Source organism: Fusarium coffeatum, assembly GCF_003316985.1.
Source record: "Fusarium coffeatum strain FIESC_28 chromosome Unknown BRIP53273_contig_377, whole genome shotgun sequence".
Classification (NCBI taxonomy): Eukaryota; Fungi; Ascomycota; class Sordariomycetes; order Hypocreales; family Nectriaceae; genus Fusarium; species Fusarium coffeatum.
This window is the reverse complement of record NW_022158166.1, coordinates 41618-68986: the sequence shown is the minus strand read 5'-3', so window position 1 is coordinate 68986 and position 27369 is coordinate 41618. Positions and strand designations below refer to the sequence as shown.

General features: G+C 49.7%; 6 protein-coding genes across 6 annotated transcripts; 3 read left to right on the top strand and 3 right to left on the bottom strand.

The window, feature by feature from the left end:
- Positions 1-92: 92 nt before the first annotated feature.
- Positions 93-2006, top strand: FIESC28_11255 (uncharacterized protein; the record flags this gene model as incomplete). Its single annotated transcript, XM_031165382.1, has 4 exons — positions 93-189; positions 319-398; positions 457-1834; positions 1912-2006. 4 exons carry the CDS (start codon positions 93-95, stop codon positions 2004-2006), a joined length of 1650 nt encoding a protein of 549 aa, XP_031010571.1.
- A 410-nt stretch (positions 2007-2416) lies between these two features.
- On the bottom strand, positions 2417-3475 carry FIESC28_11254 (uncharacterized protein; the record flags this gene model as incomplete). The annotated part of the gene is made up of 1 exon (XM_031165381.1): positions 2417-3475. The coding sequence occupies one exon, from the start codon at positions 3473-3475 to the stop codon at positions 2417-2419; it is 1059 nt and encodes a 352-aa protein (XP_031010570.1).
- Positions 3476-6407: 2932 nt separating this feature from the next.
- On the bottom strand, positions 6408-7672 carry FIESC28_11253 (uncharacterized protein; the record flags this gene model as incomplete). The annotated part of the gene is made up of 3 exons (XM_031165380.1): positions 6408-6627; positions 6676-6755; positions 6806-7672. The coding sequence occupies 3 exons, from the start codon at positions 7670-7672 to the stop codon at positions 6408-6410; spliced, it is 1167 nt and encodes a 388-aa protein (XP_031010569.1).
- Positions 7673-10883: 3211 nt separating this feature from the next.
- Positions 10884-12390, top strand: FIESC28_11252 (uncharacterized protein; the record flags this gene model as incomplete). The annotated part of the gene is made up of 4 exons (XM_031165379.1): positions 10884-10998; positions 11059-11207; positions 11259-12241; positions 12327-12390. 4 exons carry the CDS (start codon positions 10884-10886, stop codon positions 12388-12390), a joined length of 1311 nt encoding a protein of 436 aa, XP_031010568.1.
- A 1044-nt stretch (positions 12391-13434) lies between these two features.
- Positions 13435-14500, bottom strand: FIESC28_11251 (uncharacterized protein; the record flags this gene model as incomplete). The annotated part of the gene is made up of 3 exons (XM_031165378.1): positions 13435-14016; positions 14065-14220; positions 14267-14500. The coding sequence occupies 3 exons, from the start codon at positions 14498-14500 to the stop codon at positions 13435-13437; spliced, it is 972 nt and encodes a 323-aa protein (XP_031010567.1).
- A 9038-nt stretch (positions 14501-23538) lies between these two features.
- On the top strand, positions 23539-25913 carry FIESC28_11250 (uncharacterized protein; the record flags this gene model as incomplete). Its single annotated transcript, XM_031165377.1, has 2 exons — positions 23539-23706; positions 23757-25913. 2 exons carry the CDS (start codon positions 23539-23541, stop codon positions 25911-25913), a joined length of 2325 nt encoding a protein of 774 aa, XP_031010566.1.
- Between the last annotated feature and the right edge of the window lie 1456 nt (positions 25914-27369).

Sequence of the window (27369 nt, the reverse complement as noted above, 5' to 3'; positions counted from 1 at the left end):
CCTCACCCCCACCAAACCCAACAGCATCCGAAGCTGTCTGCTATATTCCCTCTCCCTTCGCGACCGCGCCTCCCACATCACCACCAGTAGCCATGGCTCTCGCCGATGAATCCAACCGTATCGTCGAACAGTTCGAGTTCCCTGATGAGGATCTCAACCGCCATGTGAAGGAATTTTTGAGGCAAATGGGTATGTTACTCTATCGCTCTGCACAATCTGTGCCACCGTGCTACTGTAGTTCGACGCTATGATGCTTGTCGCAATTTCACCTATTCTGGCTTTAAAGCCTCAACAAACCCAACACTGACACCTTTCTAGACGAGGGCCTTCAGAAAGAGGGCACCAGTCTCCAGCAGATCCCTACCTACGTCACCGGCGTTCCCAATGGCACAGAAAAGGTAAGCACAGTCCACAATTGGCTCATGTAGCTGCTCATGCTAATCTGTACGCCGACAGGGCCTTTACCTGGCTGTCGATCTAGGGGGCACAAACTTCCGAGTCTGCTCCATTATGCTCAATGGCGACACCACCTTCAACCTCACTTACAACAAGGTTGCCATCCCCAAAGAGCTTATGGTCGCGAAGACGTCCTCAGAACTGTTCTCTTTCCTTGCCAAGCAGATCGAAATTTTCCTGAAAGAGCACCACGCCGATCACTTCAACTCGCACTTGCGCCGCCGTAACACTTCCAGCGCCCCTTCCGGATATCGAGATGAGCACATTTTCCGCCTGGGCTTCACCTTCAGTTTCCCCGTTAAACAGCTTGCCATTAACAAGGGTCTGCTGATTCGATGGACTAAGGGATTTGACATCCCAGATGCTGTAGGCAAGGACGTATGTGCCCTGCTTCAGACTGAGATCGACAATCTTCACCTCCCTGTCAGGGTTTCTGCGCTTGTCAATGACACAGTCGGTACTCTCATGGCCCGATCCTACACCTCCACTGGCAAGAGCCGCTCTGTTTTGGGCGCCATCTTCGGTACTGGCACCAACGGTGCTTACATGGAGAAGCTTGATAACATCAAGAAACCCATCACAGGCGAGTTTGACCAGTCAACGGGCGAGATGGTTGTCAACACTGAGTGGGGTTCGTTCGATAACCAACTCAACGTTCTGCCCACTACACCTTGGGATAAAGCTCTCGATGCTGGTAGCGTAAACCCCGGTGATCAGATGTTTGAAAAGCGCGTATCGGGCATGTTCCTGGGCGAGATCGTCCGACTGGCGGTTGCCGACATGATCAACAACGAGAACTCGTCCCTCTTCAAGGATCTCAACTCGAGCTTCAACGACTGGGGTACCACTACTAACATTGCCCCTACTTCTGGTTTTCTCAAGCCTTGGGGACTCGATAGTGCCATTATGTCTGTAGCCGCTGCCGACAATACCCCTGAGCTGTCGACTCTTCGCCAGGAGCTCGAGAACTTGCTCAACGTCTACACCCCTTCACTTGAGGACGCACAGGCTTTCAAGGCCGTTTCCAATGCTGTCGGTCGGCGTGCCGCTCGCCTTTCCGCCGTCGCCATTGGTGCTATTGCCCTTAACTCTGGAAAGCTCGACGACATCAACGAGGAAGTGATCGACATTGGTGTCGACGGCAGTCTCGTTGAGCACTACCCATTCTTCCGCGATATGATCTACGAGGCCCTTCGTTCGATTGAAGGTATCGGACCCAAGGGTGCTGAGAAGATCCGAATCGGCATTGCCAAGGATGGCAGCGGTGTCGGTGCTGCCCTTATTGCTCTTGTGGCTGCCAGCAGGGAGAAGCCTGAGGATTACCTAACTGACCTGAGGTCTGAGTCCAACCGCGCTCGCAAGTCTTCTAATGCGATCCGTACGTTCTACTCCTATACCCCCGAGCCACTGGTAATTCGGGGCCCCTGTGAAATAACGTCCGCTAACTTTGAATAGTTGAATCATCTCCAGTCTCGAACCAGGCCCTGCTAGTCGGTGGCGCCGTTGGTGTCCTTGCGCTAGCAGCCCTATGGTATAGCAAGCGCCGATAAGCAATATCAGTCGTTGTTTCCATTCAAGTCATGTTTTGGCGTTTTGTTTAACTTGGAACAACATTTGTATATATATGCACATCCGAGACGATGCTTTCATGTTCGCTCTTGGGATTTTTGGCGTCTCATGTTTCCAATCTTTGCGCTCTTCTCGCATTTAAAAGCTGTATAGGTATGAGGCAACTAGTCTTTTTTTTAACGATATAATTTGATGATGTTCAATATTATTCTACTCCCAGTTTATTGCCCGCCTTGTGATCGCTCCAATATTACTATAACCAGTCTAAACTCAACTCCTTTCCACACAGTCGCATCTACCTCATTCCGAACCATTAAATCATATACCATCATGAAGCATATTCACCCTCTTAACATGCAGTTTATACCGTCCTCATCTTTTAACCTATCGTCTAGCTTCCGAAGGCTGCAGCAGGGTAAGAACGATCTCTCTTCTTTCTTGCCGCAGAGCTACTCCTAGAGCTTGCGCCGGAGCCGGTACCTCCAACAGCCCCGCGGGGCGGTGGCGCAAGTCGACTGCCAGCCATATCGTCAGGCAAGTCGTTCCACTCCCTTTCGGGTCCTTGGTTCTGGTAGGACCGTGCAGAAGGCGGCATGGGCGGTCGTGAAGCGCCGTTCCTAGGAGGACCTGAAGCCGGGTCCAGATTGGCAGCAGCAGCGGTTGCACTTGCAGGGACAGAGCTTGGAGGTGCAGAAGAGGACATGGGCAACAGACCTCGAACAGAAGCACCCGTGGGACGGCTGACTAGCCAAGCAGAGTTGGGTCGTAGTTTGAGATAGTAACCCTGAATTGGTTGGTTCTGGCGCTTGAAGCCTCGACCTTCATACCACTTCAGCCCTTCCTCGTTCTCAGTCCAGACATGCGCAGTGACGTTTGTCACATTCAAATTGGGATCTGACACCGCTGTTGCAACGATGTTGTCCACGGCGGCGTTCACTAGTCCCAGCGACCGATAAGGCGAAAGAAGGCACAAGGACTGAATGTACAGATTTTGAGGAACATCCCCTGGGGCGTTGGGATCGAGAAGGGGTTCGACTCGACAGACAACACCGCCAACAACCTTGGGCTCAGCTCCCTCATGGGCCCATGTGATAACACGAGAGAAGCGACCAGAGGCAGAGGGGTCGACGGCGCGCTGGTAGAAATTATCCGGGTAACTCACGGGCAGGAGCAGAGCGTTAATGCGACGCAAGGCATTGACGTCGTCGCCCGAGACGAGTCGAATTGTCGCTTCTTGAGGAAGGGAGGTCGGAAGAGGAGGGATCCCGGATTCGGAAGTCGAACTCGTGGTCAAGTCTTCTGCGCTCGAGGTCGGTGGAGGGGCAGCTGCTGCTGGTGACGGAGGAGGAGGGTTGGCAGCTTGAGAAGGAGGAGGCGCATATTTAGGAGTCTTTGACGAAAAGAAGGATCGAATCGAGGTTTGGGCGGGTTTGGTAGACGGAAGCGACATGTTTACGATGTAGATATATATAGTTGTGTTTTCTTTGTATGTCGGGTGTACATGAAAGGGACTCGGTCAGTTGTCAAAGAGAGGATAGAAAGTGCGAGTAGGTCAAGCAAAGGAAATTTATGAATGATGAAAATGAGAGGCTGGGCAAGCAAGACAATAGCTCAGCTTAAAAGCCCCGATGTCTAAGGGATCGCAGATCGAAATGGAGTTGGAAAGTTTATGGTTTCGAGGAGGTATTCAAAAGGGTGAAAAGAAATCTAGGTTAGTCGACACGAGACGAGACGAGACGAGATGGGCTCAAGGTAGGGGTTATTAGTGCGGATCATCCAATGAGTGCCAACCAAGATGATGGGAAGAAGCCAGATCCACGTGAGGGATCTAGATTGAAATCGATCGTCATTCGTAGAGGAATTCTAGGTCAGTTAAGAACATTTTTTCTTCTTCTCTTTTCAAGGTATCCACCCCCTGAAAGTCGATTTGACATGCCCGTGGACTTTTTGTAAAGAAGGGGACCCGACTGGATGGATGGATACCTGCCTAGAACCTAGTACTAGCTCTTTGCCGTTGGAGATTCCTAGCACAGGAAAGGATTCAACTTTGTTTAGATGAATGATACTTATGGAGGCATGGCTTGAAGGATCCTGCAAATCAATACTGAGTTATTTGCGATCCAATGATTGTCTTGCGATACGGTTTAACATGGGTTTCAGGGGTTTGGCAGATCTAATTTCTGCTTCAATAACGAACGTTCCAAGACCGAGAGCAGAAAGGCTATATCAGTTCAAGTTATAATACTAACTAACACTCATAGTTTACATTCAAATCCTCATGTTTGATTGGCCTATAAATCTCATTTATGACTGTTGGTGCCCTTCATCTAAGCTGCGTCTGAACCAGCAATGTAATAAAGGGTTTATTTTATTTCTCTTTAGTTAACAGCTTTCAGTAGGTATACTCTTTGATCAAATACCTAGCTAGGTACCTACATAGTAGGTACTATTGTAGTAGATATGCTGAGTTACACCCCTGTTCCGGACAGGTTGATGCAATGCATTGTACATCTATATCCATTGTTGGATCTAACATTAGATTCCCTGTCCGAAACCCCCTCCTGATAGAACCAATATAGTAGGCCCAGCCAGTGGCCGACACTACCTACCTTGAGTAGGTAGGTACTGTAAGGCAGCTGAAGTGTACTAGCACACTTTTGAGGCTCTAATTCTTTCCCCCCCTTTGAGGTTCACCTTCAAACAGACTTCAAATTTCCCTTTTGTTGATCGAGCTAATTTTTTTCTCGTTATTTTTGGCTCATTCATCACTCGTCCGTCACTACCTGGCTTGGAAGCATTTCCGTCTCTCTTTGTCTTGATTTTCTCTTACGCCTAGGCCCTACCTAATCGAGAACCTCCATACCTATTCGCAGGTAGTGCCTGTCTACCTTAGTACAGGTAGGTAGTAGGTAGGCGGGTCTCGTCTCATCGGGCTCTCTGAATTCCTTGAGCACCCGACTCAATTCACCCAATCCAACGAACGGTCTTCTCTTTTCACCCACTCAAACACAAAACGCTGTACTGCTAGCAGCATTGTCAGCCAAATTGGAGAATAGAGAACCTCGATTGTTCACCTATTGTCCATCTCACTCTTCTCCCAATTGTTCGTCTTTTTTGATATATTCATCTCTTTTATCCAGACCAAACCTACTGTCGGTCGCACTTACTCATTGCTTGTTAATTACCTCCTCTTTTCCCTCTTACAGCCAATTCTCTCACTGCTTTTTTTTTTCTTTTTCTTCTCTTCGTTATTCGTTATTCGGACATTAACGACCTTATGCTACAAATTGACGAAATGTATTATGATTCCCCTCTCACAGTAATGAGTTTCCTTTTGGTTGGCCTTTTTTTTATAGTGTGCGATCATCGCTTGGTGTGGAACTTGGAAGGTCTAGTTATAAAATACCACGTTCGTTGCACATTGCTTTGTGTGTTCTGTCCTTCCGATGATCGTTTCAAAGGGAATGCGTTTACTACGTTTTACAGCCACGTGGTGGGACAGAGTAGAACTTACTCAAGATCGACGTTTTGTGAAAGGGATTGGTGTTGGATGACATTCAAAGAGTACGGGCTGACGGCTCGCGGATCGAGGGAAACTTGTGTTGTGCTTCATGGATGGCTACTCCAGTTCCTCGGCGTAACCGTTCCTGAGGATCCACGGACGTTGAACAAGGTTGTTCCCCGAGAATCGAACGCGGGTCGACGCGTTGCTTTAACTTCAAGCATCGTTTGCATTGACATCGATATGAATGGGGATGGATCAACAACACGGTCAGGGATGTGGTAAATGAGCATAGGGCTCGCTTAACAGGTTCCACGTTGGCGTCGATGCTCATTTGTGAACACAAAGACAGTCTATCAATTGATACGATACTATCTGAACAATAAAACTCATATTCCTTTTTTGTCATGCCTGCTATCATGAGGTTGTCGAATAAAAATTCCGACTTGAACAATGCGAGAGAAACCAAACTGAGGTTTCAATAGATGCCGTGCCATTAAAATGATAAGAAGGCATCGCTGCCAAATGTAAAAAACGATCGCTATGCCGTAATGCACCGGTTTTTTATGCAAGTGAGAAACACAAACAAGCTTGCTTCCGAAAAGGGTATCCGATTTTGATGGTTTGAGCGGGTGTAATGAGAGGTAGCATTACGAAGTTGGTACGGTGAAATATATGACATTTGAGTCATTACCTTGCTAAGAAGTACGGTGATGAGAACGAATCGTGTAAAAAGAATAAGCGAAACGTCGTAAAGCGTTAAGGCGTGAGCGCGCAATTATAGTGAGAGATTAAAGTACGTCGTGAGTCGTTTAAGCGTTGCGCATCGCTGCTAATTTTTCCATCGCGAACGAACAAGAACGTTGAGTGAAGAGCTCCGTCATGCTGGCGATCCAGGATAAGGCGAACCGAGACTGGATAAACTGGCGATACTGGAGCGGTTGACACGTTTTCGTTTGAGGGCTTGGTAATCTTTCTTGAAGGAGGATATGCATCTTTGGAGTTCTTTATCGGGGTGTGCAGGCATTTGAATCTCAACAGCTTTGAGACAAATGCGAAGATACTGGAGTTCATCATCGTTCTCGCGCAGTTCTTGCTCACTGTTCAATGTTAGAATAGTCGGTGTTGGGATGAGAGAGCACACTTACAGATGAGATATGCGGTTTTGAAGGAAGATAATGCGCTGAGCAGCACGCTCGGCACGCTCAATGAGAAGGCCTTGAATATGCTATGAAATCGTAAGTATATAAATATGTCAAAGAGAGAATTTTCACATACATCAGACTCTTCTTGTCTAGCCTTGAGGTTTTCAACAAGTTGAGACATTTCCTCGTTAAGTTGTGTAACTTCTTGAATAACCTTCTTCGCCTGTACCACCGTCATTCCCAGGTTTGGTGGAGGATCAGGTTCTGGTGTCGGTTCTGGTTCAGGATCCCTTCTAATAGATGCGCCCAAGTCTGAGAATCGTGTCTTAAACGCCGAGCCTGGGGTACTGAAGATAGATTCGCCAGGGCTGTACATATCCAAGCTCACTGGTCGTCGAATGTTTGGTCGCGGTGATGGTGTTGATGGCACGGAAAATGAGACAGTCTTCTTAAGCATCTTTGTCCCTTCCAGCTGATCCAGTTGCGCGGTGAGAATGTCGACGCCACTATCGTCAAGAAGATCATCTTCGCCAGAGGTAAGCTCGTGAGCAAGCTGGCTCAACCTTTGCGCCAAGACATCGCGACTGTTCCGCGGTCGGTGACTCCGGCGCTCAGAAGGAGAAGAATTGCGGGATGAGTCGTTTATGGAAGATAATCTCGAATGTACAGACTCTGCTCTCTTATGGGGGCTCACGCGGCCGGTGGAGAATCCGAGACTCGAAGCCACACTTGGGCTAGACAATAACGAGGGCGTCCTGAGACCTGGATAATCTTGGTCGTCGTGATATCGGTCGCGAAATTCATTGCGATAATTGCTGTCGATGCTTCCATAAGAAAAATATCCGGGGGCTGGTGTTGTGGCGTTGGAAGATTGATTTGATAGTTGTTTGCGATCAGGTGTCGAGAAGAGGAACTGCTGATCTGAGATTGCAGACACGGCATCGGCTTCAACTGCAGCAAGTGCGGCAGCAGGATCCTCGTCAATGGCAGCGAGATCCATGATTGCTTATTTCGATATAGTTTTGTTGATGTTGTTCTCGATTGGGGTTCCGGGTGTTGGAATTCGAGTACGGGTAGGGCGGGTAGTAGTAACACAGAAACAGACGCGCGCAAAACAGACGTTCAAGACAAGCTCCAACGATTCCCACAAGACGAGTAAAGTACCTTTTACGCGCTCTTAAGAGAAGCATCGAAAATCCGCCTAAAATAAATGAGCACCACCCGACCGACGTGTTCAAGAGTGGAGCAAAAAAGAGATCCCAGCTTCACCGACTCCCCTGGAAAAGAGCGGGAGGCTGGCCACGTCCACCAACCAGCAGAGAAAAATTAAAGGGCCCCGCGTGGGCCGCAGCGCAGGGAGGAGCCAGCCTGACCTGGCCAGGGCCTTTCAGAGGAAGGAAGGAAGAAGAAAAAAAGGGGGGCGGAAGGTAGGGTAACCGAAATATGACTCTCGTGAGAGCTACTAAAGAGGTAAATTGTCAATAAAACCGTCAGTATTGAAGATGACAGCCACCAAATCTCGTTGCTCTCTTAACTTGACGCCGGCCGTTTTGCTTGGGACCTTATCTTGTCAGTAAGGTAGCATATCACTTTTTTAGTCCTTCCGTCGAGGCGGGGAAACTTCGATGAATGGTCGACGGGCAATCAACGGGACGGGAGATGGAACTCTGACCCATATTTAATCCGAGAGCCAATTAAATAACATCGAAAGCCAGGTACGTCATGCCTTTATGCTCTGCTCTGCTGGGTCTTGACCTTCACGTGTTGGCAGTTCTTACAGCTCAGCTTTTAGACGCCCGATTTCATGTACGATTGAGTTGTCCACCTCCTAGTGCCATGCTGGAACAAGAATGAGGCGTTTTTTGTCTTTGTTGCTGGGCAGCGATGTCGTCTCTGTTTCTCTGACCTTCTGAAGCAAGACAATGGAATCTTGGTACTGGAGCTTGCTCACGTGATCAATAAGTTGAGTCACCCATATTCCGCAAGTCGGATGACAGCGCATAAGGCTTGGACTTGAGCAGATCCTCGAGCAAGTTGTGGTGAGCTTCGAAGCTTTCTTGGAATCGACAAGGACACTCCGAGGCTTTGCGGTTACCCTAAAGCTCTCAAGTTGGGACACGTTGTCGAGGTCTTGACCCGATGGTGCCTTGCTGGTGCCTTGCTGTCTCACCACGTTGTACATACATGAAGTGCTTGCATGAACATGAACCCACGATAGTGACCCAAATTGGCTTGACCATAGCTACCCAACCACTATAACATGACTTGATATTATCGTCAACTTCCATGTCCATCGAGCAGCTAGTCCGTGTCCTCGATGGCGTGCCTGTGCTGAGGTGTGGGGTAGTTAGTCGGCTTTGTGAAGGATGATCTCTCCATACCGAGTTGGGTTCAAAGTCTGGGGAACTTGTCTGTTTGCTGCAGAGTACAGACGACTTGGCCAAGATGAGAAGAGACTGCAGTGAATCGAGATTCTACCCGAGTCGACCACTCTTGGGAACAGGTTTGACATGTCTCTACAATGCAACAAAGGCTCTTGTGATCATGATTCAAAGTGATGTCAGATCAGGATTGACGCATAATATCACATTCATACCGTAACCGTTGTATACGGTACTGTACGGCATCCCTCCACCGAGCCAGGTGGGTAACAGAAGAATTGTCCTCCAAGGTTTAGGCTTCCATAATAAAGTAACCTGACTACTGGTCTGAGCTAGCATAAAGTGACCAAATTATTTCGTCTCTTATGTCTCTAGGGGCCAATTCTTCTGATACCCTGAGGCGAGCCTCTCATACTCGAAGTTCGACGTCAGGGTGTCAGAAGAATTGGCCGCTGAAGACGTAAGGGATGAGGTGATTTAGTTACCTCATGCCAGTTTAGACTAGCATTTGGGTTCTTCCATTTTGACACTCTAAACCTTGGGACAATTCTTCTGTTACCCGCCTGTCGAGTTATGTATCGGATGAAAGAAGCAGCCCAGACTACAAGGTTCTTAAGAAGAAACTCTGTCAGATCATCAACAACGGTCCATGGCGGCATAAACCCAGAATCTAGGCCGAGGTCTCTCGCCTCTTGAGTGGTGAAAACAAACCCCCGTGTCTTTAAATCAGTACAGAATTCTGCGAATAGTGGTATGTTATGCAAAGTCATTCCCGTGGCCTGACATGACATGCCGTGTCTTCCCCCGAGCTGAGAAATCCGTGCCCCGACATTGGAGCTCGGAGACCGGCGGTGATGAGGGGAACTGTAATTACTGTCATGGATCTAAAGTCATGATCCAGATTGTTCTATATCGTCTCAAGGGTCCAAAAACCTCAACATAATTCGAATATCAGGTCCTCGTGACCTTCCATTACCCCGTAGTCCAATTCCCCAGATACTGTAGTTGTCTCTGTGGTTGAATGTTCCCCATCATGTGCCTGCATCCGTCTCATAGTCTGTCTACCCCTCTGCTCTAAATCTAATGCTTCCCCATACTTGATCCCACATGTGCAAAAAGCCAAGCACTCCATAGATAGCAGTCTTTCCTCCACTAGAATGACGTTTAATTCGGTATCTCTCTCTGTTCTGTTCTGTTCCCCGGAAGAATCATTTAGTTCCTCATGAATCGCTGGACTTTCCCCGAGCAGTTCCGCACCCTTTAACCTCTTCTTCCACTACTTCCTGGTCCCCTCCGGATTATTTCATTTTCATGTGCGCGTCTCCATTTGGTCTCACGCGACACTGTTTATAAAAAAATATCAATTGTTCGTTGTTGAAAGCACGAGATTGCTTGCCAAATACAATACTATATTATACTGTAACTTGCGTACCTCGGCTTCTCCCGCTATTCGCACGCCTCTCTTGCGTCTCCATCATCTCCATCTCCATACGCGGGGCCGCCATCATTGATACCCTCCTCTCCGAATCCCCGACCAACCTCAACCAACCTCACCTCATCCTTCCTTTCCCTTCTCTTCTCTCCACGTCAATTCTCCTCTTGACGATACAGTCGCCCGACTCCTCTCGTCTTGATTGACTATTCAATGACGACGCCGTGAGCTTCTCCACCATTCACAACTCTCTCGGACGCTCTTCCGCAGCGGGAACCCGGTCTCTCCCTCCGTCCGTCCGAGCTGCCTTCTCCGAGTCCGATTCCTCTTTCTATACAACACTGTCACGCTCGACAACTTCATCTTTTGTTCTCTGATTCGACCCACGTCCGCCCATCATGTCGTGGAGAGCTTCAGAGCGTCTGATGGACACGATCCGTCATTATGCTCGGTTTCCCGCCACTGGCGTCAGCTTGCGCCAAATGGTGCAGTTCGGCGAGAAGCCCTCGGTTGGTATGTTTTCGCTTGTTTCTACGTCCATTGAGGACGATTACTGACTTTGATTGCTCCAAGGCACTCTATTCCGAGCTTCTCAGTTCTTAGCCGAGGAGCTTCCCATCCGTCTAGCTCATCGCGTGCAAGAGCTAGACGAGCTTCCAGATGGCCTCAATGAAATGCCATCCGTCATTAAGGTCAAAGATTGGTACGCCCAATCGTTCGAGGTATGTATTATATGAGCCGATTGCTCAGAATTGCGATGCTGACTTGACCAGGAAATCACACAGCTACCTCGGCCAGAATTACCCTCGGATATAAAGTCCCGTCTTATGAAACCCAGCAAAGCTATCGGTCGCAACGCTTTCCGTCTTCCTGCCGCAACCCCCAATCCCTCAATTGATGAGGGCGAGTCCGACGGCTGGGGTGGTCTCCAGAACGGCAATGGCAAGAACAAAGGCCTCACGCGCCGATACTTTGCTGTTGTCGATGACTCAAGCGACTGGCCCGCCGATCTTCACCTTTACAACCAACGCTTTGCCCAGACTCTGCACCACATCAAGCGCCGTCACGATGGCGTCGTTACGACCATGGCTCAAGGTATCCTCGAATACAAGCGCCGCCGCCAGCGCATGCAGATTGACAGCACCATCCAATCGTTCCTCGACCGCTTCTATATGTCTCGTATCGGAATCCGTATGCTTATTGGGCAACACATTGCGTTAACGGACCAGAGCCACCATCGCGACCCCAACTATGTCGGTATCATCTGCACAAAGACCAACGTCCAGGATCTCGCCCAAGAAGCCATTGAGAACGCCCGTTTCGTCTGCGAGGATCACTACGGTCTCTTCGAAGCTCCCAAGGTTCAACTCGTCTGCAACCCCAACCTCGACTTTATGTACGTTCCCGGTCATCTGTCACACATGCTCTTCGAGACTCTCAAGAACTCGCTGCGCGCCGTCGTCGAGACACACGGTGAGGAGAAACAGGCTTTCCCTGTCACAAAGGTCATTGTCGCCGAGGGTAAAGAGGACATCACCATCAAGATTTCTGACGAGGGTGGCGGTATTCCTCGAAGCGCCATTCCTCTCGTTTGGACTTATATGTACACCACTGTCGATCGCACACCAAGCCTGGATCCTGATTTCGATAAGAGCGACTTCAAGGCCCCAATGGCCGGTTTTGGTTACGGATTGCCCATCTCACGCTTATACGCCCGCTACTTTGGCGGTGACTTGAAACTCATCAGTATGGAAGGGTAAGTTTTATACTCACCAATTCACAGGACATTCGGTACCCCTGCCCTTAAGAGCAAATTCGTGATTAACCTTTCTTTCCAACAGATACGGTACCGATGTCTACCTCCACCTTAACCGTCTATCCTCGTCCTCCGAACCTCTCCAATAGCAATCACTTAGCGCCGGCGCACAGAACTTTCAGGTTCCCCCTTGGGTTCTTCGCAAACGACTACAGAGCCGAAACCGAGAGATATCGGAACGGAAACAGGTGGGCGACGCCGAGGCGGTGGTCAACGCGCCGCCACGAAGCAACTATAGCAGTCCACAGGAAGTCTAATGGGTTTTTTTCTTACACAAAGGGAATCATGATCGCCCGCGGAAGAGCCGTGCGCCGGAGCAAAACAGAGACGAAAATATATCGTGATGCTACTATATCATCAGCAACTATTACAAGAGATAAGATCAGGAGGAGGAGGAAGATGGAAGAGAGGATACACAAGAACATTAACAACATGCCCACGAGGCTGACGACGATATGCCCGGAGGAGTACCACGCCAACAGAAGCGCACAGGAAACTTGGATATTTGAAAGAGGAGGGAAGAGGCTACTCGAATCGGAGGACGAAGATCCTTTCGCTCACGAGCGCAAGACTAGGTGGCTTTCAGTGACAGGAGAATCAATTTCTGGTCTGAAGAGCAACGTTGAGAATTTATGCGACATAACGAAGCGTGCCGTTGCACGCATGCTTGGGCAGTGAAATGAAAGTTGGGATACGATATGGTTATTTTTATATTATAGGTAAAACCCTTCCTAATCGCAAGAGGTGGGAAAGACGAACATCGTTTTTTCGTGACGATGAGGATACACTGTACATGATGCATTGGATACGAAGGGAATGGCGGTTAGCTTGAAGAGGTGGACGGCTGTCTTGCTGGCAGACCATGAAGCATGTATATGGATTAAAAATACTTCTACGGGAGTCTTGGTCATGGGTAGGAAATATCATTGCATTTTGTTTTCTGGCTTATTTTCGGCGTTGCAGTCTAAAGCCCATATGGATTCATGCATCCGCATCCGCACCAGCAATCGGCTAAGTTATCATCTATAGTTCTTTCGACGCTCCTTGTCATCTTCTCCGCTCTGCGCTGGGCGGCCTACCAGCTGGTTTTGATCTTGAAGGTCCGCACGGGAGATCATGTACTGCATCTCAAGTTAGTCAATAAGCTCAATCTCAAGTTTTTGATCACTTGCCTCGCTAGCCTTAGGCCACTTGCCGTTACCGCGACCCAGGGACTCGGTCTCTCCAGACGTAGAAGCAGCCGAAACAGAAGCAGAGCTAGAAGCGACAGTAGGGTCCTTGGTGACCCTGTGCTGAACACCCTTGGAATCCCATGCATTGTAGAGGATCTTGGTAGAGGCGGCAGTCTCCTCCTTCTCCTTTCGCATAGTTGTGGCCGTAGAGACGCTGTCAGTTTCACCACTCTGCTCCAACTTGGGCTTGCGGAGGTGAGGGGGCAGCATCTTCACGCTTTGGTTGCTTGTTGTAGCTGCAGTCTTGGAGTTTTCCTCAGAAGCAGACTTTCCTCCAAGTGTCATATTTTCCCAGCGGGCTTTCAGGTGAGGTGGAAAGGTGGTGGTGACACGGCTGGAAGTGACGGACATGGTCTCGTTCACGACGCTGGAGGTCTCCGAGGCTACTCGAGCCGCGGTCGAGCTACCAATGACCTGGGCGAAGGCTCGGTTGGTGGACTCGCTAGCCTGCAGACCAAGTGCTTCAGGTCCGGTGATAGGGGCCTGCATCATGTCAGTGACTCTGGTTAACGCCTCTCAGGACCGACTCACTGCGGGAATCTCATGCGTGAAAAATTCTGAGCAAGAAGTTGGCTCCTTGTATCTCTTAAGGGCATCTTCTTCGATTGAAACATGACCAGTGGCAAGAGGAATTGGAGTGACACCGTGTTCTTGGTCGGTGTCCCAGGCCACACACTGTTGGCATCGCTACATGATATTAGTGGAAGAACTCCATACTGGCTCAACAACATACCGGGTTGTCCGATTTACGTTCGTTGTTGGAGTACTGGTCGATGGGTCTGGTCCTGCAACAAACTGTACAAGTAATCTCGGCACGAGATGGCTGGCTGTGCGCAAGACAGATCATGCCTGAGTTCTCCCTGTTGTTGGGTCTGGCACGTCTCTGCTGGCTTCTGCTGAACTCAGAGATATCCTTCCACTCGCCGCCAACGGTGCAGCGATACTGATTGTTGCGGTTGCTGGCCATCGTGCACACTTGTTGGATGAAAGAAGTTGCAGTTCTTGATGTGCGTGTGTGTTGTGGAAGAGAAAAGGATGAGGGGGAGAGAATGACTTGCCTGCTCGGGGTTTTGTAGGCAGAAGGCACACAGTGATTCACTGCAGGTAACAAACGGATAGGGAGTGCGGGCACTCCTGCCTGCCTATTCAATTCACTACCCGTCTATTGTTATCTAGGCAGGCAGGTAGGTAGGCATCAAACGTCACTCGGCTGCTCGCACTTTCCGTTTGCTGCGGCAGATTCTGGCAGGAGGCTGTTTGCCAGTGGCGAGGCAGGTGCACCTCTCTGCTCATGGGAAACTCACTCCAGCCGGGATGATATTACAATTTTCCTAGACAGGTGGGCAACAGAGGAATTTTTTTCTAAAAAGTAGGCAGGTACTATGATGAAGTAGCCCAAGTGTTTGTCCTAGCTGGCATGAAGTGACCGAATTATTTCATCTCTTACGCGTTTGGGGGCAATTCTTCTGATACCCTGAGGATAGGCACCACTGTTCGATAAGATCATCTAATATTCTACTTAGAGTCTTCATGTTTACTACAAAGACTTCCAGTGGTTACCTATAAGTAAAGATCAGAGTTTCGTTGGTGTATGGTCTCGCTGCAATATGATGGTTATGTAGATTCCGTGATCAGCATATCATGAAGCATTTTAACTAAAGGGATATGTTGGATACCTAGTAATGCCCAAAGATGCATGACTTGTGTTCAACTGTGTTTATATAGTGGATTTGCATCACTCAGTTGTAACTCAACAGTGTTTGTATGTATCCTCCCGTTTGCATCAACCCCTGAACACTCCTCAAGACCCAAAGAGGTCAACACCATATAGAATTCAAGATGAACCAGCCCGCGACTTATGCGAGTTCAGATCATCAAAATGGATTCTTTCTACTCACAATCTCGATTCTCAATTCTCAACTTTGATGTCCCTGATGGACACCTTGAGTACTCCGAGTCCTCCTGGCTGTTACATATATGCAACTTTCCGGAACAATACTCCAGCCACTCATTTCTTTGCACAGATATCATATAATACATGCATTAGCCCGAAGGCCTCTGCGCTCGATTATCTGAATCGCATCTAAGCATACTTGTGCTGATCATTGTAGTGGATGAGGCTCAACTTGGCCCACAGACAATGTTCACTTACCACATGGCAATCTTCAACCTCATCCTCTACTACTACAATTGACATATTTATTGACCTTGTCACAGGGAAAACCAGCCTTATGCACGTCGTTTCTCTATTCAAACACCCTCCTTGCGCGGCACAGACTTGTTAGCGAAGATACCTTGCTTGGCTCCTTCCGACATTTTCACCGCCATCTACCCTACAGGATCATGAATTGAGGTCTTCACCGCTCGAGCGGAACCTCACATAGCGTTAAGCTAACTCGATGCCGAACCCCAGATCATCGATCACCTGGCATGACAATCAAGTCGGCGATTTGAGACTACTTTGACCACCATGAGGCTTTGCGTCGCATGTGTTTACTGCATTATCTCGATGACTGCATCTGGTCAGATCGAATAGTGTACCGCGCTTAATCTATGTACGACTGATTTCGATACCTTCGGGCTCCGGGCATTTGCGTACTCGCCGCAGGGCTGCAAGATACCGCATGAAGACTACAGAATCTGCCAGACCGTATGGCGACTGTCCTGCAACTACCCTGCGCCTCTTGAAAAGCTATTGGTCTTCATCGCGTGGCTGGACAAGCAGACTCTGCAAGTCACCGCCTTAGCCGACGAAGCATCAATTTTTTCTTCTCAACATGCTGGGGTCAGGCCATGTTGCTGCAGTGATGTTGAACAAGACGTGTCAAGCGACTGTGATATCCGCAGACTATTCGTTGCTAACGGCCTGTCTACGGTAGAGCAGGCGCAGGTATCCATCACCAACTGACCTACCCTTGGCGAACGGCCCATCGATGGGGTAGTAAGCTTCACTTTCTCATCGCAAAACCCACCAGCAACATGCTGGCTACAGAGTTACAACAAGGTCAAGGTCTAGGCTGTAAGAAGATGCCTTTTACCGATAAGGGTGTGAGGTCTTCCAGATCAGGCCCAATTCATTCTCATCTTGGCCACAAGATCTGGGGTAGATAGCCTTTTGACTTGCGCTTCTGCAAGCCTCAGCAATAGACTGAAGCTAGCTTGTCCAAAACAGCGTGACAAGATCACCACCCACGGACATTGAGAAAACAGGAAACTAGACTCTTGCGTTGAAACAAAAACTGGTGACAATCATTGACCTCCGATACAGGCCGATTCTCTTGCGATAATCAGCCCGCCTGATGCAGTTGAGTTGGTCCCTGGATCCGTGCTTCAAGATAAGCTGTCAAGGTATCTCTCCACTGAGCATCGGTTGCGATGAGCATCACTGGGCCCAGTCTGATCCTCGCTCGCGTTCGTCAAAAGAAAACAAAATAGATCGACATGTCGCGCTGTCGCGTCCAATCGTCGTCCATGACTTCACCACGAACGATGCCACCATGACAGGTGATCCAAGCGGGCTAAGATCGACTACCATAGCTCTCGGGATGATTACAACTTCCAAGGTGGACAGACATCGCCACATTGGCACGAATCCACGTAAAAGAAAATGCCTGCTTCGCTATCAACCCGGCCAATACGGAAGTGCCAGCTCAGGTTCCGGCTGGCGGATCATGCATCAACATCAACAATGGTCAATGGTCCCTAGAGAAACGGAACACGTCAAAAAGACCCGACAATGCGGTGACGGGGTAATGGATCCAGCCAGCCAGATCTCAGCATTAACACCAAGAGCATGCATTACAAACTTCCTCCTAAGGGACAGCTGCTGAAAACTCTGCCCTGAGCATTACTCACTCAGCGAACGCATCATTGGTATGTTACCGATCATCCAAACCCTAAACCAGTGGTTCCTAGAATCTTAAGACAGTCTGGCTTTACTTTACCGTCAACGGTGCGGTTGGACAGCACGCTAAAGAAAAGCCAACGGGCTCAAGGCTAAGATAAGGTGGAGCAACACGGGGCGTCCCATCGGGAAGAACCCTTTGGACGGCTGCACTCCACAAATGTCAGTAGAAAAAAACTTAGGTCGACAGAGAGTTGAGTTGGCTGGCTTTGGCGACTCGCTAGGGTAGGGTAGGTCAGGCCTTTCACTGAAGCGAAGTGGTGGCAGGGGAAGAACTGTGAAATCGAAAAGTGAGGCATTGCAGCGGCCACTAGACGAGGGCTGGGAATACGAATACTGTACTAGTACCGGCAGGCATTGATTGCCATTACTCGTGTGGCGCAGGCTCGATCACGATCTTCAATTGAGTTTGACGCAGTGAGAAGTCATTGATGACAGTCAGTCAGCACAGCGGATGAAAGATGGTAGAAACGGGTTCGTGGCAGACGACAGAGATGATGTGAGCCGAGCCACCTCAAACAGGCACAACTCAAAAGAAGAACAGTGCAATGACGACAATGTTTGAGCTAAATCGATTGGGATCGAGGCGCACACTCTTTTTAGACACGGCACGGCACGTCAGTCTGGATCAGGTACGGCCCTGGAATCAGGAACTGTGTATTATGAAGTCGTTGGTAGTGAGCTCATCAATTCAATCAATTCAATGTTGGTCAGAAACCGGTCACCATTGCCTTTCGCGTCAAAAAGAAAGGATCTTATCAATGTCTGGCTGTTCACCCGCCAGCCTCCATCTGTGCGTACCGCGTTTCGGCGCCTAAGGGCCATCATGCAGGCCATTTGCTGCGGCAGGTCATCCGTAGGGTCAGGCACTGAGCATAATGATAATGGTCCCTTCAGCTACCGCTATAGGTCCCTCAAACATCAACCTGAAGAATGAACGGGCCTGCGAGAGATCTTTGGCGCGGGTTCGCTCGCATCATCTACCATCTGTGCAGCTGGTCGCTGAGTGACAGACGTGTGTCGCACAGGGAACTCCTGGATAGCCTTGGGCCGTGACGGGTTTTGGTTGAAGGTTTAGCTGGGTTGGAAAATGCAGGGACAATGGCATCAGAGTCCACCCCGCCTGCGCTGACTCGAAACACCTGCGACCCAGCCCATCCTAATGTTTATCTTCCCGGCCACCAGTGGCTGCATGAGCGAGGCTTGGTAGTAACAGGCGCAGCGGCTCCTCAGGTATCGCCGCGTTTCATGCCGCGAATACTACCTGTTTGAACAAGAGACAACTTCAAGGGATACACTCATCTATCACTTTGTGTGAGATAGCAATAGAAAAGCAACGAGAGGGGGGATGGAGGGGAGGGAGGGGCGTGGACAATCAGTTCGAGGAACGCGTCAATCACCACAATTGCTCTGCTCTGCTCTGCTCTGCGCTGCGAGATGGATCGACGCCTAGGTCGTCCACTCCATTGGGCCAGGATAGCCTTTCCTTCGAGAAGGTCTGGTAGATTTTTCCGCGACACCGGGCAACCCGGGAATGCTACCGTACGGTATCATCGTGTCCAGGCTCGCCCGTGATTCTGTCGCAGGCAATCTCCGTTCCCCGGGCGTGTGTCCTTTGCATTGGGTCGATGATCCTGCGGCATCGTGACAGGCGAGTCCAGGATCGGGAAGCGTGCCCCGAGAGGGAAAAAGCATATGAGTGCACGGTACAATTAGCAATGCTATTCACGAGCGAGCGAGTCCAAGTCCAGGGTTTCAGAGACGATCAGGGCAGGTACCTGAATGTTTGGTACCTGCATCAGCTCTTTGGAAAGTACCGACCGAATGGAAGGGCATCCACTCATAGTCAGGCATGAAAAGATGTTTGGTAATTAACGAGGACCTAGCAGCCCAGCCCAGGCAGTGTGATGTGAAGTGAAGTGAAGTGAAATTGACCTGGGCCCTCCATGTCGAGTCCACGGTCCGGCGGCTGGCCCCTGGCAGCGGCCCCACACCCCGGACGGTTGGCTCGAAGACCGGTGGGTTGGAGGCTGGGTTTGGTCTGGTTGGTGTAGCCATAATTAATTGTTTTAATGTACCATTCAGAGCAGGCTCTCATCAAACCATGGAGGAACAATCTCGCATGGAGGAAGGAAAATTCAGACCTTCTCAAACCCTGGATCGAACAATCTAGGGCAGCTTCCGTATCCGTAAGTTGGGATTTCTTATGCCGAGTAGACAATACCAGATCGAACACGACCCTGTTGGTAGTTGATAATGTTGATTTGTGATAGTAATAACGTGTGTATGAGCTAGCTTCCACATGACGTTGCATTTGTCAACAAACAGGCTTCCAAACTCAAGCACGATGACACCATGTTGCTGTACATCCAATATCGATCTGCCTGTATCCGTAGCTGAGAGCAACTTGGAGTGAGTCTCCGGGAACCACTTTAGGGCTCACGAGTTTATCCGCCGTCATGATCGACTTGTGAAAGCAGGGACAGTGCCTTCAGCTCAACGGTTACAAGACTTTGTGGCGTCTTATGTCCAGTTATGCCCTGAATGGCGCTGCATAATTCGCACTACCAACGGACCTGTACACGTGTGTGACAAGGGTCTGCCCGCACGTTTCGGAAAAAGCTGGTCCTTGTTTCCATCAACACGCTTTCAAACTGTCCGCCGCCTGCCCTTCTGTCACAGCTTTGTCAGTCGCAAAGCCGTGATTCCCAAGCAGGTTAACTTTGTCCCTCATCTGTTTCGTCACTTGAATGCTCAATGCCCCTCGTTGCCATTCCCTCCCGCCCCCTCCCCCTTTTCAATCTATTCGAAGGCCCCTGGAAGCATAATCCAAGGGCACGTCCCGACAGAAGGAAAAGCGTCAAAGCTAGACAGGCTGTTTTATTAATGCCCCCGGCCGCTGGAAGACGGCCTCCGCACGTACCAATTAGCCCACGAGGGCCCTGAAGAGAACACTCAAGGTAAGGTTTGGGGGGATGAACGAGGGGCAGGTTGACAAGCCAATTCATGCGACCCCGAGACACAACCAGGACACTCGGAGGCTCTTGCAGATGGAATTTGACGAGCGCCACGCGAATGAACCAAAGATTGTTCAGTCCACATGAGCAAAGATAAGATTTGACGTTTCGCTTCGATAATCGACCTGAGCTCGCTGTGCTCCAGGGCATCAATAGATAGACGGTTGTAACAGTAGGCTAATATTTTAATATCTAAACTCGAGGTCTGTGGTGCCAGGTCACGAAAACCGGCCGAGGCTGAGGTGATAGGGCAGCGCGTGTAGGTAGTGAGCGAGAGCGCCTGAACGCGTCTGCCAAAAGGTAGGTACAGAACGCGTCTGGCGGGGGTTGATGTCCAATCTTAGCAATTTGCTTGGCTCATCAAAGTTAACTTCTCCAACAAGCATCGCCAACAAACGCCGCATTGTGATACCAATATCTATCAGCCGTAGTATCATTATTTGTCGAGCGCTTTTGGCGATCTAATACTAGAGGCATGGAAGTGGTGGTCATGGGAGACAAGACAGATTGAATTGCTCATCTCCTAGACCCTGCGTGCCTATCAAATGCTCCACGGCTGGTAGAACGTTTTGAGTGTATCCGATTTGCGCCCAAATTGCGACAATTTGCAACGCGGAGAGCTATCCCCGAAAAGACGTTATTAAAACATGGGAAAATAGAGGCGGGCCTGTTGGTGCTTGCGAGATTGGGATTGGTTTTCCAAGTTGGGCACTAGGAACTTCATCTCTTTGCTCCCCGTGTCTACCATAGACGGAACGATGGCTAGCAACTTAGCAAGTCCCAAAAAGTCCAGTAGGTAGACGGTCACTTCTGTGACACCGTCATCGCCGGTGGTTGCTCTGGATTGATGGTCCAAAAAAAAAATCCTAGGAAGCTTCTAGGGGATCCAGGGGAGCTTTCCCGCGGTGACCCTAGGTCGTTTCTTGAGTTTCGTCCCCAATTGTTCTGTCATCCTATTCACCCAGGTTGCGAGAAAGTGATTTCCATTTATCTGGGACCGCTGGAGACTGACCCTTATCCCCAATAGCCGACGGGCTCAAGTTAGAGGTTTAAATCTCCCGTGATCTATCACGACTCATTGCTATTCGTCGTCTAACACTTGGGAAGCCGGGCATTCTAGCCCATACCAGCGAACAGCCAGTCCCGTCAGAGTTGAGAGGGCCACACGACACCATGGAAGAGACCCTCTGACCCTCCCTGGAGACGCTTCGACTGCTCCATTCCCAAAACCTTGCACACCCTTTGGATCTCTGGCTGTTGCTCGTGGACCCTGGTCTTCATTCCTTGGTTGTCTGGGACATTTGATATTCCACCCAGAGTATCGGAATTCCTTTCGTGACGCAGATTCGCGCCGATTCGATAGTATAATTCTTGTGAAAAAAAAAATTCTCTTTGCCTCTCGCGTAGACAGAGAAATGGATGCTGGGCTATTTGCCAGTATAGGAACTGTTGCGAATTCTGTACCTGATCCTCAGGCCTGAATTCAACTCAGAAAAAGGTACCAGTACTTGAACTGCCGTGACTCGGACTAAGTTCATAAGGCTCGAGTTAGCATGTCTTCTGAAGACTCTGCCTGCGCCCCAGTAGGTCGGTATTAAGTCTAGCAAGTGCTGCTGCTGTAGGCCACAGTCCACTGTACTGAGCTCTGTTGTGCTGGTCGGGTTCCGTCTCTCCAAGCCTCTCAGGTGGGAAAAGTGCCCACCGGATCGCGGGTACGTACACCCATCTTGGCAATTCGAGCCTGAACCGAAGGTGTTGCTGTGTGTTGTTCTGTGCTGAGCTTTCCATTTCTTCGACCAGGGCATTCGAAGTGGGCAGCCCACGGTGGTAGAGTGACATGTTGAATGAAAAAAGCTACCGCGCGCTGACGCCATGAGTACCTTTCTTCCCAGCCACATTGCTAGGGTGTAGGAAGTTTCTGCAAGGTCCCGCCCACGGTTTGCAAGTACTTGGACTCGACGTTCTTATCCCGTCCCATCATCTTATCCCATCCCATCCCATCACAGCACCCTGGGCGAGGTCTCCATTGCTTCTTCTTCCACGGCTTCCCTGCACCTGAGCAGAGTGAACTCCACCGGCCAAAGCTGGCTGCTGTTGACGGATACCACCACACACCCACGTCCGCGCACACCCCGTCTCGTCTCACCCTTCGACGCCTCTGCACAGGCTCTTTGGCTTCTGGATTTTGGCTTCTCTTTTGGGTTCTTCTGGGGGATTGACTGGTCTTCCGCCCTGTCCTTTTTAGCACTCCAATCATTCACTGTTTGGACTTCTCGCTTTGCTCACCTGCATTTCTTATCATCTTCCCCTCACTTGCTTCAAGATAGAAACAATAACAACATTTGTTGACTTTGACTGAAAATCACCGGCTCAATCAATATAATGCCCAGCGCATCGCATTAATCACATTGCACTAAGGCTGGAGCGGGAAACTGTTCGCTGGGGAGATACCTTACTGACTAGTGGTCTGAGGATCCTGCCCCGATCGGCAGGTTCAAGCCACTCCCCCCTGGCCCTTGACCCTGGGCAAGAGCTTTCCCTCTCCTTTTCGTTAATATCGACCCTATCCACTTCTGCAATCACCCTCACTTCAGTCACTCCTTTTGCTCTTCTGGAACCTGGACCCTCTGGGACGATCTCATCTCCTTGATTGACGTTTATTCTCATCGTCGTCTTGAATAATTCTCCCCATTTACATCCCCTCCTTCTCGACCCTCCCATTGTTCTATTCAGTCCATCGTTACTTTACATCAACCAAACCTCCGCCACCATCCATCCTCTCCTCCCATTAAATATACATACAACAGAGGAACTAGCTACCCGTCTATCGCTATACAATTGCACTATACGCTCTACACAGCACACGCCCTCAGGTCCTTCGTTCGTCGTCGTTCTCAAAATCATCGTCACCGAACTGAATGCTCCGATAAATCGATTTTTAGCTCTTTGATAGAGCTTATTGTCTCTGGCCTGGTTTAGGTATATTCGTTACGCCGCCGGTCAACATCGAGAGCACCCAAGGATCCCGACTCCACGCGTGTCACACTGCATCTCGACAATAGATTGTCTCGATCATAATTCGAAATGATGACTGTTCAAAACGACTTGACCCATCGGGGTTCAAATGGTCAACAGCTTTCTCTCGAGGACCGATTTGAAGTACTGAAGGAAATTGGTGATGGTAGCTTCGGCAGCGTCTGTCTGGGTAGAGTCCGGACAGCGGGTGCCAACATTGCTCGCCGAGGTACAGTGGTAAGTCGACACGATGTGCGTCCTGTCGTGTCACAGCTAACCCATTCTAGGTTGCTATCAAGACGATGAAGAAAACCTTCGAGTCTTTAACACCATGCTTGGAGCTTCGTGAAGTTGTCTTCCTTCGCACACTACCACACCACCCTCACCTTGTTCCTGCTCTCGACATCTTCTTGGACCCCTACACTAAGAAGCTTCATATCGCTATGGAGTACATGGAGGGCAACCTCTACCAACTGATGAAGGCTCGCGACCACAAGTGCCTTGACAACGGCAGCGTCAAGAGCATCCTTTACCAGATTATGCAGGGTCTGGAACACATCCACTCTCACCACTTCTTCCACCGCGACATCAAGCCCGAAAACATTCTCGTCACAACATCCGGCCACAACGAGTCTGGCAACACATTCCGACGATACTCTGCTCTCGTTACTCCTCCTTCAACACCCCCCACATACACCGTTAAGATCGCCGACTTTGGTCTCGCCCGCGAGACGCACTCTAAGCTTCCTTACACCACTTACGTATCTACAAGATGGTACCGTGCTCCAGAGGTTCTTCTGCGAGCTGGCGAGTACTCGGCTCCTGTCGACATTTGGGCCGTTGGAGCCATGGCTGTTGAAATTGCCACGCTCAAGCCGCTATTCCCTGGTGGAAACGAGGTTGACCAAGTTTGGCGAGTTTGTGAGATTATGGGTAGCCCAGGTAACTGGTACAACAAGTCGGGCAACAGAGTTGGCGGAGGCGATTGGCGCGATGGCACCAGGCTCGCCGGCAAGCTGGGTTTCTCGTTCCCCAAGATGGCTCCCCATGCCATGGACACGATTTTGCAAACACCTCAGTGGCCTTCATCTTTGGCTCAATTTGTTACTTGGTGCTTGATGTGGGACCCCAAGAACCGCCCAACATCATCTCAAGCTCTTGCCCACGAGTACTTCATCGATGCTGTGGACCCTACTCGACCCAAGTCTTCCGCTTCTCGAATCCTCGGCCGCAAGCAATCCGATCTCAGCCGAAGCAGCAAGGAAGCTTCCACCACACCGACTTCCGTCAAGCAATCCTGGTTCCGCAAGTCCCTCATCGGCCGTTCTGAGAGCACCGACCTGGTCACCATGCAGACCCAAGCAAAGGAACCCGCTGGTCCTCGTCCCGCTCCCGAACCGGTCACCGCAAAGGCTCGCCCTGCTGCTGGAAAGAGAGCCACTTGGACAAACGGCCCCTCAAATGTGGCACCTATGCCTATCCTGCCTACCGCGCGACCCATCTCGCCGATCCCTGATGCTGTAAATGCCCGCGCCAACAACGCCTACGACGACGCTTACGCTAATGGACATGGCCAGGGCAAGACCAAGAAACTTGGCCGACAGCTCTCTGTCGCTTCAAGCACAAACAACTACACAGAAATGCATCGGCAACAAGCCGAACGTGCTCTCAATGGGAATTCTGGCCTCGCCTCCCCTCCGTCTGGACAGAAGGAGAGCTTCTTTTCACATCTCCGAAAACGTGCGCGGCGGTTCTCTGGACGACATCAGACCCCCGTCTCACCCTCCTATGATGACGACCTGGAGGCCCAGGTTGGATGTGGCCCTTGGGCTAGCAACCGGTCGTCCATGGTTATTGACCAACCGCAACAACAGGCTCCCGTTCCCAAGTCCGAGGTCTACGAATCTCTTGACAAGGCCCTCCGAGATGTTCAGAACAACCTCGATTCGAGACCTCCCGTTCCGCCCGCTCACCAGATCTCGCCTACCAGCACCCTCAAGCGACATCACTCGCTACCTCAACACCAAGCCCGGTCAGTAGACAACCTGATCGGCGCTGCGAGGGGTGGTCCCATCTCCAGTCGTACACGACGGGCCCAAGCCACTCATGGTGTGCATCAATACGAGGCCCCTGACGAGGAAGATGAGCTTCTGGATGAGGCCATGACTACAACTCAACGAGCCATGAAGAGAATGGAGCAGAACCAGAACAAGCCTCTACGGCAATCAGCTAGCAACATTGGGTTGATGAACCCGTATCCCACTCCCTCACCTTCCGCCAACGGCAACCAAGTATTGTTTACTGATGGCCAGGCTGTTACTCCCAAGCCTCTCGACCTCAACAAGAAGACAGACCAGTACAAGTGGCCTACGCCACCGTATGAGGAGAGTGAATGGGCAGCGTCAGCAGCAGCCAGCATTTGGGCAGCCGGCAGTCGCTTTTAGGGTTTTAAAATCTGGACACAACCCATTATGATTACGTCCAGTGGCGTGGAAAAGTTATTTTGATATCATTCGCATAGTCATGGTGTTTGGGTGTTTGGGTTAAGATGGATAACCCTTTTGATCTTTTTGACATTGTTGCAACGTGGGCGGTTTGTTTGATTTCTGGGCATATTGGCTTGACTATACATACTTTATTCCCCTTTCTCTTCAGCACGCTCAACGTTTCAACAAATACCCGGCCGGATATTCACGCCGCCTTCTGCACATTACTATTATTATTACCTCTTCGCAATCTCTCCCTTTCCACATCTGTTTACTCTTGTTCTTTTTTTTCGTATACCTCGTGTATCAAATACCCCTATAGACCACAGGCGAGCGCAGCCGCAGCAATCTGCTTGAAGCAATATCACATACCACTCAATCAATTTCTTTCCTTTGTCTCACTATATATAAGAAGGGGAAACGGAGTCTAAGCATTTTGGGCTGAATGTGACCGGCCATTTTCTCTTTGTCATATCGGCGTCTTTGCTTGGTGAAAGCAGAAAAAGGGTCAACAGGACGCTTCTTGGGAGATGGACAGAAACCATCGTTTGCTTTTTTTGAGGATGTATAAAAAGTCAGCGCGTATTGACGGTCCGCTGTTCTCTGTCGATGTACTGGGATTTGCCAATCGAATATAAGGGAGTTTCACGGGCCAGGATGCCAAACATCAGTTGCAAAGTTAACGATGGGAGAACTGTATATAATTATCGCACACCCCGGCAACAGAAGGAGGAATGCCTTGATATGATGGAGCATCATGGGGTTAATCAACAAAAAAATAACAAAACAATTACTGTTTCATCATGCTGCTGCTATGCCTTGTGACATCCACTGCCTTTTTGTGAGATCCATTGATCATTTTACGAGAAGAGAGCTTTGATGTGTTCAGACTTTGATGAGTGAAGAATGCTAAAAGTCTAATAAGAAGGTTTCTGCCTCCCTTTGTGAGTGGGGGATGAAGTCAGAATGTGAAGCAACATTTGTAACAAGCGGGGAGGCAGCCGAATTGATTAGACTCTGGGAGGGGAGATGAGGTGGCTTGCGTAGTGAGGTTAGGCTAGATGCCTGGTTGTTGCATTGAGTGAGAATTGAGCATGCATAGTATTATTTGCATAGCGTTATTCAAACCATGTGGATGTACAAGAATAAGCAAAGCGCTTGGCCGTTAGGGTATCATTGCATTGTTGTGGCTCTGATGAATGGGATATAAGTAACTGAAGTATATGTGATGCATCGTTATCAATACTACAGTCCATTATGAATTGATCGACTTGACATCCATGGAAGATAACTTGAGATGAGATGAAGGTCAGTTGATACCTAGGTAGGATTATCACGTCACGTGGTTGACGGAGCATCACGATGCTTACTATACCTACTACCTTAGGCAGCACTCAGCTGGACTGGGGACTGG